The sequence below is a fragment of the Phocoena sinus genome, chromosome 5, assembly GCF_008692025.1.
Source record: "Phocoena sinus isolate mPhoSin1 chromosome 5, mPhoSin1.pri, whole genome shotgun sequence".
NCBI lineage: Eukaryota > Metazoa > Chordata > Mammalia > Artiodactyla > Phocoenidae > Phocoena > Phocoena sinus.
Window position 1 is genome coordinate 94,447,716 of NC_045767.1, and position 14,703 is coordinate 94,462,418.

At 34.4% G+C, this 14,703-nt stretch overlaps 1 protein-coding gene across 6 annotated transcripts in view; it reads right to left on the reverse strand.

The window, feature by feature from the left end:
• Window positions 1–14,703, reverse strand: part of CNOT6L (CCR4-NOT transcription complex subunit 6 like) — a 122,866-nt gene that overhangs the window by 29,214 nt on the left and 78,949 nt on the right. For all 6 annotated transcript variants that reach the window (XM_032633758.1, XM_032633757.1, XM_032633754.1 and 3 more), the window contains 3 exons: window positions 6,258–6,326; window positions 3,439–3,596; window positions 1,941–2,095 (listed from right to left, as the gene is read on the reverse strand). In XM_032633758.1, the coding sequence (XP_032489649.1) occupies window positions 1,941–2,095; window positions 3,439–3,596; window positions 6,258–6,326 (382 nt within the window). The remainder of the gene's footprint in view (window positions 1–1,940; window positions 2,096–3,438; window positions 3,597–6,257; window positions 6,327–14,703) is intronic.

Here is a 14,703-nt window from a genome sequence, read left to right on the forward strand (position 1 = left end):
GAAAAGATATGAAAGTAGGTACAAATAAGTGAGAAGAAGGGGCTCAAATATCTTTCAAATTCACTTAATTCATTTACTTAAAATAACATGCCATGCTGGTAATAAATAGGCTTGTATCAATAAAAACATTGAAATGATTTGTTATAATAGGCACCAAACAGGAAAATAGTCACAGGCGTTTAGTAGATGATTCCCTATCTAATGTATCAAACCTAAGTTATTAACTACAGGATACAATCTCTATGAGAATCCATATATTTCAGTCTTCTACTGGAGGTTCCTTCAAATTTTCCACTGTAAAACTGGCAGTCTTTATGAGGCAAAAATATACTTCTCTCTTTTCCTCAGGATGATAACCAAAGGAATCTGCCTCTAACCATCTAGTCACTCAGCCAGCGTTCAAGAGATAGCCTTCTATGAAATAATGCCATTTGCAGCAACATGGATGGACTTAAAGGTTATCATACTAAGTGAAGTAAGTCAAAAAGAGAAAGACAAATACCATATGATATCACTTATATGTGGAATCTAAAATATGACACAAATGAACCTATCTATGAACAGAAATAGACTTACAGACATAGAGAACAGACTTGTGGTTGCCCAGGGAGAACGGAAAGGGGGAGGGGCAGTGGGGGAGAGATGGATTTGGAGTTTGGGGTTAGTAGATGCAAACTGTTATATATATAGAATGGATAAACAAGGTCCTACTGTACAGCACAGAGAACTATATTCAATATCCTGTGATAAACCATAATGAAAAAGAATATAAAAAAGAATGTATGTATGTATAACTGACTCACTTTAACTCAACTATACTTCAATAAAAATAAATAAAAATAAATAGATAAATAAGAATGAAATAAACAGTCACAAAATAAACTCTTCACAATTCCAAACCAAAAAAAAAAAAAAAAGGGAGAGATAGCCTTCTAAGTGTGTTATGGCTCTGCACCCTCAAGTAGGAAATGCAGTTCCTGAATCCAATGCACACAACATCATAAACCCAGTAAGAGAGAAATACTAATATTGCAAAGGATTACAGAAACAGAGAAATATGACAATAATATAAATATTTCCAGGACACTTAATGATTTATGAAGTACCTACCCATTCATTATCTCCTTTAATTCTTGTCGCTAACTCTGAACAGATAATCTTTTCCATTTTAAACTCAAGAATACTAAAAGCACAGAGGTCTCTACAAGATTGTTCATGTATTTTAATAAGCAGTCATCATCTTATCTTTGACTGTATTTTCATCAACTATATTACAGCCCTGAAAAAACAAAGGTCATGTTTTCTGTTTTCCATTGCAGGTCATGACCGCTTTCCATTGTCCTGTCTCAGTCAACCCTTTAACTCCCTACCTCCATAAGCTCTGTGCGTGTCCTCCCTTATCTATCCTTGCATATCTCCACCTCATATATACCATATTAGATTGTGATTTTCCTACTAGAACTCTGAGTGGGATAGAAACTGTATGTCTTTGAGACTATTGTGACTAGCACAGCATTTGTCACAAAGCAAATGCTCAGTAAACATTTAGTGAATGAATGACTAAATAAACATATAGAATGTTAATTTAAAAAGATGAAAAGTTCATAAAATGAACGATTCTGAAAAAGGTCAACTAGCAAAAAAAAATCTACTTTCTTTTTTACACAAAAACTAATATTTTACTTCATGAAAATATATAAATACAGTATCATATTCAAGTATATACTCTTTAATATTTTTAATGTAATTTGGCAAAAGAAGCATAAAGAATAATACAGTAAACATTCTTATTTTCAATACACAGCCTAAGAAATAAAACATTACCAGTAGTTTTAAACTTTTATATTACCTGTCTATTTCAGGGTCAAACCAAAGACAATTTCAAATGTGTGGGAATTAAAGAAATAAGTACACTATTATGCTTCATTTCCTTAACTCACTTTTCTGTTTTGAAGAATATTGCACAACCATCCACATGCTTTCTCTCCTGCTCAGACATGATTTTGGCACGTGACTTTGGAGAAAAAAATCCATCATATCCACGCTCCTTCAATGCTGGCAGAAAGAGAGTGAAGTATTGCTCTGTTTCCACTTCCTGAGATGACAAAGAAACATAATCATTGACATGACAGAGGAAAACTAAGATATAAAAACGTGCAGCATTGTGAGTAAGGTGTGACCAAGTTAAAATACTTCACTTAAAAAATATTATCTAAGTACCTTACCTTATTGATAGCAGCCACCATTTGACAATGGCAGCTTTTTAAAACCTAAGAGAACCAGAAAATAAGGTGATTTTTCTCATGCTCACACAGGTAGTTGTTCCCAAGTCTCTTGACTCCCAATTTAGAATTCATTCCACTATACGTCACTTCCTCAACTGGTAAATGAACAACTCAAAGCTGGTCATATTATAGATTCGGTGGTATGGAATAGCAAATTTTATATTATAAAGAGGTAATTTTAAAAATTATTTCAAATTTCTCAACTGTGGTAGAAAGAAATGATACTCAAGAGTGAAAAGCTTAAGATCTACCAACAAAAAATTCTACTTAAGGAATTTTTAGGTACCTGAATACCAATAATCCAATGGTCTGTGTTAAAGTAGTAATTATTAAGTTAGACTCATAACATATTTTTAACAAATCTTTCCAAATGAAATAATCAAGTGTGAAGATAATGATTTATGTATGCTAATGCTCATAACAACATGATTTTGTAACAGTGAAAACATAAACAGCCTGAATGTCCAACAGTAGGGAAAATGCTAAATCAATTAATATATATTCATATAATTGGCTTTGAGGAATTTTAGTAACATGGGTAGTGCATTAAGTGCAATAAACAAGGTACAAAATACATCAATGGTGTGATCTCTATTTTGAAAACATATCTGTACATATCTGTAAATAAACAGGCAAGTGAATTTTTTTTAAAGTGTACAAGAAATACTTCAGAAGTTTTAACCCAGCAACTATATTTGGGATATGGGATTAGGTGTTTTCCTCCATTATTCTTTTTTTTTTTTTTGCGGTACGCGGGCCTCTCACTGTTGTGGCCTCTCCCGTTGCGGAGCACAGGCTCCGGACGCGCAGGCTCAGTGGCCATGGCTCATGGACGCAGCCGCTCGGTGGCAAGTGGGATCTCCCGGACCGGGGCACGAACCCGTGTCCCCTGCATCAGCAGGCGGACTCTCAACCACTGCGCCACCAGGGAAGCCCCCTCCATTATTCTTTATATTTTTTCAAAATTTCCAACTTCTCTAGAAGTTGTAGAAATATCTGAGGTGCTTATTAAAATTGTCCATTTTTTTTAAGAGGAGAGAAAATAATTGCTTTGGGTTTTCCTTCGAACACAGGAACTCTCCCAAAAGTAAGATCTTCTATAATTTTTAGGTTCACCTTTAAGTTAAAGACAATTTAATTTCTATAGTGTTACCTGAAGACTAATGATATCTGCGTCACAGTTAACAATTTCTTCCATAATTCCCTTTTTCCTGTATTCCCAGTTTAATGCCCAGGATGGGCAATAGCCATATAGCTGCCGGGTGGCGTATTTATCACATAACACATTGTAACACATAACCGTGAATGATGCTAAGAAGTGGGAGAAAAAAACAACAGACAAAAGGGAGAAAATTAGGCAATGTTTTCTAAAGCAATATCACATATACACCTACACAAGCACACATGCCACACAAACATACCCCAAATATCATCATCGTGAAATGCCTTGGGCAAGATTCCATTAAACTATACCTATAAAACTTCACTGGAATCCACCACATCAAAGTCCTTTTACCAGAATTAGACTAATACTTCATATATTTGTGATTTTTAGAATATTTTAATAAAAATTCGACTTTTAAATCAGAATGCCATTTTTTTGCACATAATTTACTGAGCAAGACTTTTCTCTATAAATGGAATAAAAGTAAATTTTAATTTTTCTCGTTAAAAGGTTCTAATTTCATTAACTTGTATTAACAAAATATCCATACTTAATACTTTTTTGGGCCTCTTAATGCTCTCACTGCTCTAAGCCAGAAGAATATGGACTATCAAAGTTCAGTCATAAGAGAATCCTTTTTTACCAAATCAAATGTTCATTTCTAAAACTAAATTCTCATTTTAAAATGCCTATATAAGGACTACAAGCAAACTAATAGAAAACGCAGCTTGTATCCCTGCTACTCAAAAATGTGCTCTAGGTACCAGCAGCATCAGTTATCACCTAGGAACTCAGTACTGAAGAATTTCCGCCTTCACAAAGACTTAATGAATTGGAACCTGCAATTTAACAAACTCCCCAGGTGATTCATATGCACATGCACACCAGTTTGAAAAGCCCTGATTTTTATCATTAATTCTCTATCCTGGCTGTCCATTAGAATCAGTTTGTAGAACTTTTTTTAAAAAATGCTGATACTCAGCGCCCTACTCCAGACTAATTAAGTTAGTATATTAGGATTTGGGTATTAATATTTTTAAACAGCTTCCCGGGTGATTATAATGGGCAGACACAGTTGAGAATCAAGTACTTAATAAAAGGTGAGGAATCCAAGAATGAAGTAATAACACTTGATTGAAGTTGATTCAAAGTCAGATGATGGGAAAGGTATTAAGAGAAACTTAGTTCAACGGTCCCCTGGAAATCTGACTGGTGGCCATTTTGTATATTGGTACCTCTTTTCACTATCTGGGATTAATTCTTACATAGTTTAATTACCATTATAGTTTTGTGGCTATAAATCACCCTTAACCATTGTTAGTTATTATACACATCTCCCTATGCATCAGAAAGGCATTTTTAATATCTTTTTTTTGTTTTTTTGTAGCACTGATTCTACTCACAGAAGTCAGACAACCCAAGAAAAATCCATAGTGGTTTTTCAAAAAGGAAAACCCAAGAACACATTATTTGAGAATTCAACAACTAATGAAAACTTGTTTCTGTTGTTCCTCTTCTTAATGGAAATGAAGGTATGTGATATTAGGAAAGATCTTCTTCAAGATTATGTTAACTCGTGCTCAGAAAGGGATTACTTTGAAGAACTAGAAAATGGTGTTTTTAATATCATTTTAATACCAGAAAGGGAACAATTAATTACACATTAAGGAAGGCTAAACACAAAATAAATCTGCCTAACTTAAGGCTTTGTAGAAAAACTGAGGTATTCGTTTTACTCAGACCATCAAAGTGAATCCTGATAACAGAAGTGTTATTCTTGATAACACTGATACAGTACCTCTAGAACAGGCTGATACTATGGCTCCAGAGTGTGGTGGTTTTAAAATTATTACCTCTAGAAGATACAGAAATGTACTAATATGATAATATTTCTCAGTGTTATTAAAATATAAATAGAACCACGAACACATTACACTTCGCACATCTCCCGATACCTAAGCAAATGATTTTTTCTGAATCCTTCCACTTCTTACCTTAAATTAAAAAAAAAAAAAGACGGGCTTTATATTGTTGTAAAAGTACATAATAAATTCTGTGGTTTACTCTTTAAAATTAAGTATCAGTATTCAGTGATTGGTTTACCTTCATATTACAACAGTAAAATTTTCATTTTTAAAACAAAATTAGGTATCATGAAAACTATCACTTGTGATTAAGAAGAATATTAATTCGTAACAACTTATTTTAAGCAGAATTCCCAATCATAAAATGTCTAATGAGCAGTAAGAAGCCCTATAAATGTCAAATCATCATTGGTCTGCACCAAAAGATAAAGGTTTATATTTCCTACATTACTGCAGTTCTAGAAATGCTAAATCATATAATTAAACTGCTCAAATCTTCACCCTATATCATTTCTATACCCTTGGCCTGGTATCATATTTTGTTTCCAATACAGTAAATGGAACTCAGTCTAAATTATCCTTCTACAAAGCATTATCAGTCTACCCACTCAAGAAAGATAAAGTATCTAAGTAGTTTAAAATTTTTCAGAAGAAAATTCATTACTACTCATTTTTCTTAAATCACCAAACCCTATGTGAAGATGCCACTTGGAAAGCTCTATTACAAGAACTAATTTTAAAACCAAGAGCTGCATCATTGTGAAAGGTATGAGATCCCTGTACATAAGCCTTAGGGTAGACTTTTAAGTCTATTGATCAGTATTTTTAAACGCATCTACTCAGGGGAGGTAAAATGAAGGCCTGTCAATTTTATCACAAAGCCCAAATGGCATTTCAAGTATATCTGAAAAAAGTCAAGGAAGAATAAGAAAAACTATTTACCTGATGGCAGAATTTGGTCTCGTTCTTTTAATGTAATCCATGGCCTCGGAGGAAGCTGCTCTGGATGAACTGGAAAAAATGTATATTCTTTTAAACATATTTTCATGTCTTTCTAAAATCAGTATCATTTGCTTTGTAATGTCAAATCAGCTTCTGTTTTCTCTTCAGCTATAATGCCTCACAAACTGACTTAAAAATATAGTACTGAAATATAACGAAGATTTAGAAGCTGAAGGAAGTTGACGAAGAGTTCTGCATAAAACACGTAACTAATATCCAAAAAGAACATGAGGAAATTCAGTAGTGGCATTTATACTTACACCGTATTTATAAAAAAGTACCTATTTAAAACCTTAAGTAAGGTTGCTTCCATGTCCTGGCTATTGTAAATAGTGCGCAGTGAACATTGTGGTACATGACTCTTTGAATTATGGTTTTCTCAGGGTATATGCCCAGTAGTGGGATTGCTGGGTTATATGGTAGTTCTGTTTTTAGTTTTGTAAGGAACCTCCATACTGTTCTCCATAGCGGCTGTATCAATTTACATTCCCACAAACACTGCAAGAGGGTTCCCTTTTCTCCACATCCTCTCCAGCATTTATTGTTTGTAGACTTTCTGATGATGGCCATTCTGACTGGTGTGAGGTGATACCTCATTGTAGTTTTGATTTGCATTTCTCTAATGACTAGTGATGTTGAGCATCCTTTCATGTGTTCGTTGGCAATCTGTGTATCTTCTTTGGAGAAATGTCTATTTAGGTCTTCTGCCCATTTTTGGATTGGGTTGTTTGTTTTTTTGATATTGAGCTGCATGAGCTGCTTGTAAATTTTGGAGATTAATCCTTTGTCAGTTGCTTGTTTGCAAATATTTTCTCCCATTCTGAGGGTTTTCTTTTGGTCTTGTTTATGGTTTCCTTTGCTATGCAAAAGCTTTTAAGTTTCATTAGGTCCCATTTGTTTATTTTTATTTTTATTTCCATTTCCCCAGGAGGTGGGTCAAAAAGGATCTTGCTGTGATTTATGTCACAGAGTGTTCTGCCTATGTTTTCCTCTAGGAGTTTTATAGTGTCTAAAGGTAGGACAGGAATAAAGACGCAGACACAGAGAATGCAGTTGAGGACACGGGGAGGGGGAAGGGTAAGCTGGGATGAAATGAGAGAGTAGCACTGACATGTATACACTACCAAATGTAAAACAGATAGCTAGTGGGAAGCAGCTGCATCGCACAGGGAGATCAGCTGGGTGCTTTGTGACCACCTAGAGGGGTGGGATAAGGAGGGTGGGAGGGAGACGCAAAAGGGAGGGGACATGGGGATATATGTACACGTATAGCTGATTCACTTTGTTATACAGCAGAAACTAACACAACATTGTAAAGCAATTATACTCCAATAAAGATGTTAAAAAAACAAAAACTTAAGTAAGGTGTTATGTCTTAATTACACATATAAATTGTGTTGACCCAGCTTTGTTCCCAGCTGGTAAATCAAAGCTATGTGAAGTTTCAACACACTGACGAACAAAATATTCAAATATTTAAAAAAAAAAAAAAATGCATGCATAATAAAAATTACTGAATTTTCTAACAGGGCTTTCATTTCCTAATTTTACTCTTTCTCTCTTTCATAATGTCAATGCAAAGCAAGAGATTAGAGCTACATTATACAGAAAAAAGGAAGGCACTGGTTAAACATTAACTGCTCAGATATGATTGTCAATACTATGGAACTAAATGTTACCAAACTATCAGATGAAAGAAAATTCCTAAATTAAGATTTAACTTCCTCTTTTTCTTCTCCCTTTTAAACACATTTGCAGTTACAGAACAATTTGATTAGAGTTTACAGATTTACCCAGGGAATCAGTGGATAAGAAATGTATTCCTTTAAAACAAAAACACTCCATCATCATCCAGCCATAGAAATTTTGACCACAGTATCCAAGACCTTTAAAAAAGTTTAACGTTACTAATCATTTTGATGTGCTGAAGTCTACCTAAAGGATGCCTGTTTTAGCAGCCATGCTTTTCACAAAGTGAAATGAACGTTATTTTGCACAGTCCATATGAAGGTCATCATAAGATGACAAACAAACCATCCAGCTGGTTCAACACACTGAATCCTGGAAAATAATCATGCCTGCTAGGAGTGCCATGCCAGAATCTTGGCAACCATCTCAAAAAATGGAAAGCTCATTATGTAAATATAATGAAGAGTAAACAAGGAACTTTTTAGCTGCTGGGATCCTTATTAGCAAATAGTTAAACATTCAGAAAGCACAAAAGATATCAAAATAAGACAAGTAAGGTGATGTCAACATTGTGACGCTTCCCATATCTTAACTGATACAGCACAATATATCAGTGTAAGTAAAACGTATAATATTCCCCAACAACAACCAAAGAACAAAAACATAGGAAAAGATACTCTATCTCACCAGTAACCAGGAAACATTAAAAAATGAGATAGCAAAAAAAAAAAAAAAAAAAAAAATGAGATAGCATGTCTTTATCCAAATTGACAAAAAAAAATTTTAAGTTTACTAACATCAGGGTTGGTGAAGGGGATAAGAAACAGATACTTGCATGTACAACTGGTGGGAATACAAATTGGTACAGCTCTCTAGGAAGACAAACTGGCTTCATCTTTTAAAATTTAAAACATTCATGTCCCTGTGACCCAGCAATTCTATTTCTTGGGATCAGCCCTATCTGCTTAAAGCAGCATTCAAATAGATATTCATTATGCCACTGTTTGTAACAGCAAAAGCAATGGTAAATGGTTATTATCCATCTCACAGAAGTCTATGCAACCGTTTAAAAGAAAAAAGATACATGTGTGCTAAAGTGGAAAGGTATATAAGAAATACTGTTGAGTGAGAAAAAAGTAGAAAAATATATATGATACATTTTAATTAAATAATAAGATACATTATAATAATAGGATATATTTTATTAGAAAAAAATTTAAAACACACATGCAAAATAATACCATAAAACTTCTACTGGTATAATTTTTATATGTCATGTCTATAGACATGCCTACAAGGATACACACCCAACTTACAAGTGTGTTTACTTACACGGAAGGGACTGGAATTAAAGGTAGTGGTCAAAGGAAAATCTAGTCTTAACCGGAATTTAAGTATTTCTTACAAGGAGAATAATATATCCATGTGTGGCACATACTTAAAATTGACTTTTTTCAAAGATAAAATTGCATAGCCGATGATATGACAAAGGAGAGGAATACAGAGTTATATGGGCCAACTATCAAATCAGATAAAGACTGTTTAACAGATAAATCTATATGGTCCTAGACACAGCACAAGGATTTGGATCAAAATTGAAGATAAGTCTATTCTCATTATGAAGAGAAGAACAGCAGTTGACATCTTGATACGTCTTTCAGCATCATACCCATAATGTGATAAAAACAATTCTCCCATTTTTATCTCCCACACATGCCACACTAAGTGCGAGACAGCCCTGAAGCCACCAGGAATAGACCCAGGGTGGCGAGGCATGCAAGCAAAGTTCTGATTTCCCACACCTCCCAGTGGCTGGCAGCACTGGGCCTGGTCTCCCCACAGAGAGGGTGCCAGCTGAGCCTGGGAGGACCAACAGAACCCACATGCTAAACCTAAATTGGCTGCCTGCTATTGAGGTTTTTAAAAGGTCATTAATCTCCTAACAGAATATTCAAACTATCCAGGGCACAACTGAAAATCACTGGTCATACCAAAGACCAGGAAAATCACAACTTAAGTGAGAAAAGACTACCAACAGACAACAACATAGAGATGATTCAGATGTTGAAATTATCTGACAGAAATTTTAGAGCAGCTATCATAGAGCTGCTCTGAAAAGTAATTACAAATTCTCTTGAAAACTGAGAAAACAGAAAACCCAAGGAAAGAAGTGGAAGGGCACAATAATAATAACCAAAGATAAAATGATTGAATTTGAGAACAAATCAAGAGAATTTACTCAATAGGAACAATAAAAAGAAAACTGAAAAAAAAAATGAACAGAGCTTGAGAAACCTGTGGGACTATAACAGAAGATCTAAGATTCATATCATCAGAGTTCAGAAAGAGAATGTAGACTTAAAAGTATTCTAAGAGATAATGACTAAAAACTCTCAAATTTAATAAAAACATAAATCTACAAGTTTAAGAAGATGTGCAAACTTCAAACAATAAAACCAAAGTAAGCCACACCAAACCACATCATAATGAAACTGCTAAAACTTAAAGACAAAAACCTCAGAGAAATGACACATTACCTAAAGGGGAACAATATGTTTCTTTTCTAAAACCATGGTGCCAGAGGAAGTGATAAAGTGCTAAAAGAAAAGAACTGTCAACCTCAAATTCTGTATCCAGCGGAACTTTCCTTCATAAATCAAGGAAAAATAAAGATGTTATCAAAGGAAAACTACAAGACTTTGTTGCTAGCAGACCAGCCCGTATAGAATGACTAGAGGAAGCTCTCTAAACAGAAAGAACGTAACAGAAGAAAAGGAACATCAAAATGGAAGGAACAGAGAATGACTAATATTAAGGATAAATATAACAGATTAACCTTCTCCGCATAAGCTTCTCAAATCGTATCTGACGGCTGAAAAAAAATGTAACGCCTGTGTGGTACTTAGTACAGGTAGAGGAAATACTAGGGACAATAATATTTTAAAAGTGGGGAGGGTGGGGGGCTTCCCTGGTGGCGCAGTGGTTGGGAATCTGCCTGCCAATGCAGGGGACATGGGTTCGAGCCCTGGTCTGGGAGGATCCCACATGCTGTGGAGCAACTGGGCCCGTGAGCCACAATTACTGAGCCTGTGTGTCTGGAGCCTGTGCTCCACAACAACAGAGGCTGCAATAGTGAGAGGCCCGCACACCGCGATGAAGAGTGGCCCCCGCTTGCCACAACTAGAGAAAGCCCATGCACAGAAACGAAGACCCAACACAGCCATAAATAAATAAATAAATAAAAATTAAAAAAATAAAAACGTGGGGAGGGTGAAGGGACACAAATGGAAATAGGGCATCAATAATTCACTTAAAGTGATAAGACACCATTATCAATAGACTGTGCTACGTATGTATATCTAAAGTTACGACTAAGAAAACTATACAAGACAATATACTCTAAAACAGCATAAATAAAATAATATGGAATCCTAAAAAAATGTTTAAGTAACCCACAAGACACCAAGAAAAGATAAATGAAGGAGAAACAAAGGAAAGAAACAGAATACAAGTATCAAAATGGCTGATTCAAGTTCTACATATCAATAATTATTTTAAATGTACATGGTCTAATAAATACACAAATTAAATGAGTGGAATCTTGGCAGAGTAGATAAAAATCATGACATATAAGTCAACTGTACACTAATACAAGAAATTCACTTCACATACACATAGTGAAGCTGAATCTAAGAGTATGTAAACATTAAACAAACCCAAAAAAAGCAGAGTGGTTATGTTAACATCAGATAAAGTAGACTTAAGAGCAAAAAAGATACTAGGAACAAGGGAGGTTATTACACAATGATAAAAAGATCAATTCATCAAGAAGATGTAGCAATCCTAAACATGTATACATAAACAACACCACTTCAAAATACATGAAGCAAAGACTGACTAAGCTGAAAGGAGAAACAGACAAATCCACAACTATGGTTGGCAATTTCAGCACTATAACATCTGGTAAGACTACTAGATAGAAAGTTACAAAAAATATAGAGGAATTAAATACCAGCAGCAACCGGCATCATCTAATTTGCATGTGAAGAATACTCCACCCAACAAACCACAAAATATATACTTTTTTCAAGCACTCATGGAACATTCACCAAGATAGACAATAAAACAAACCTCAAGAAATTTAAAAGAATTGGAATAATACAGAATGTTTCCCAACTGGTCCCAAACTGGAATCAAACAAAAAGTTAGTAATAGACAACAGGAAATTAAGTAACATATTTCTAAATAATCCATGAGTCAAAGAGGAAGACTCAGAGGAAATTTTTTTTAAAATACACTGGACAGAATGAAAATGAAAATACAACATATCAAAATGTATGGAATACAGCTAAAGTAGTTCTGAGAGGCAAATTATAGTGTATAGTGCTACATTCTTACATTGAAAATGAGAAAAGATTTCAAATCGACAATCTAAGTTGTTACTTCAAACAAGAAAAAGAACAAAATAAACCCAAAGTAAGAAGACGGAAGAAACTACTAAGATATAGGGATACAAAAAAGTTTAACATAGAAAAAACAGAAGAAAGATATACAGTGCAAATTCTAACCAAAATAGAACTCATGCAGCTATATTTTTTCATGTAGCTATATTAATATGAAAGTAACAAGAATAGCATAATGATAAAAGCTTCAAATAACCAGAAAGATGAAACACATGAAAATATATCCTCAATATATATAATTAAAAGTTGCAAGAACTATAAGAATAAACAAATCTGTGATCAAAGTGGGATATTTTAACATAGCTCTATTAGTAATGAATAAAAACAAAGTAATCACTAAGTATATATAACACATTCAAATTAGCAAACTTTAATATACATAGGATGCTGTACCAAACAACTATAGAATTCACATTCTTTTAAAGTACATATTTAACATTTATAAAAAGTAATTAAGCATGAGCTGGCTAATATATAACATATTTTTCGAATTTAAATCAGAGTACGTTCCTTGACCACAATGGAATTAAGCTAGGAATCAAAGACAAAGAAAACTAGAAAAACTCCCCTAAAAATAAAAAAATAAACTTCTAAATGACTCATCAGTCAAAGAAGAAATGAGTGCTTGGAGAAATATGCTGAACTGAATGATAATGATACAAATTAAAACTTGAAGGATACAGCTAAAAGTCATGTTTAGAGGGAGATTTATTAATGAATATATCAGAGGAAAAAAATGTCTAAAAGTGAAAGATTTAGGTGTTATAAGAAGTTAGAAAGAAAACAGCAAATGAAACCCAAAGAAAGCAGAAAGAAAAAATAAAGAAATTACTGATAGTGGGAAAAAAAAGTATGATAGAGATGACCAAAAAAGCTAAAAATTGGTTCTTTTCTTCAAAGAAACTATTGATAAATCCCTGGACAAGACTATTCATGAAATAAATAGAGGCAACACAAACAACTAGTATCTGGAATGGAAAAGAGACATCACAATACATTAAATGGACATTAAAACCTCATAAAAAGATATTCTGAACAACTGTATGCCAGTAAATTTGAAAAATTAGATAAAATATTCAAATTACCAAAAAAAACTTTCAGAAACTGATAAAAAGAGAAATGGAAAATCAGACGAGTATTATAGTTATTAAAGAAATTAAATCAGTAATTGAAACTGCCTACAAAGGAACCCCAGGCTCAGATGTATTCTACCAAATACTTAAGAAAGAAAGAATACCAATCTGAAATAAACTCTTCTAAATAACAGAAAATGATAAAATAATCCCCCAAAACTTTAATGAGGCCAACATAACCTTTATATTAAAACTTGACAAGAAAAATTACTGGCCAGTCTCGCTCAAACACACATGCAAAAAATCCTAAGTAAAAGATGAGCAAATAGAAACAGGGATATATAAAAAGAATAGTAATATATTACAAGTTACTTGGGCTTATACCAGGAATACAAAGGTGGTAATATGAAAAACCATCAATGCAATTACCAAATTAACAGAATAAAGGACAAAAATTTTATACTCATCTTAATAGAAAAAAAGCATTGCTAAAACTCAACATTTATTCATATTAAAAAATAACAGGGCTTCCCTGGTGGCGCAGTGGTTGAGAGTCCGCCTGCCGATGCAGGGGACACGGGTTTGTGCCCCGGTCCAGGAAGATCCCACATGCCGTGGAGCGGCTGGGCCCGTGAGCCATGGCCGCTGAACCTGCGCGTCTGGAGCCTGTGCTCCACAACGGGAGAGGCCACAGCAGTGAGAGGCCCACGTACCGCAAAAAAATAAAAAAAAAACAGACTCTCTTAGCAAACTAGGAATAGAAGAAAATCCTTAATCTGATTAAACTATCAGTATTAAAAACTACAGTGAATGGGCTTCCTTGGTGGCGCAGTGGTTGATAGTCCACCTGCCGTTGCAGGGGACACGGGTTTCGTGTGCTGTTCCGCAAGGATCCCAAATGCCGCGGAGCGGCTGGGCCCATGAGCCATGGCCGCTCAGCCTGCACGTCCAGAGCCTGTGCTCCGCAATGGGAGAAGCCACAACAGTGAGAGGCCCGCGTACCGCAAAAACAAACAAACAAACAAAAACTACAGTGAACATCCTACTTAATCATAAATTATTAAAAGCTAATAAATTATGAAATTAAATGATACCCATTATCACCACTTTTAGTTAGCAGTTTACTGGTGGTCTTAGCAAGTGCAATAAAGAAAAAGAATA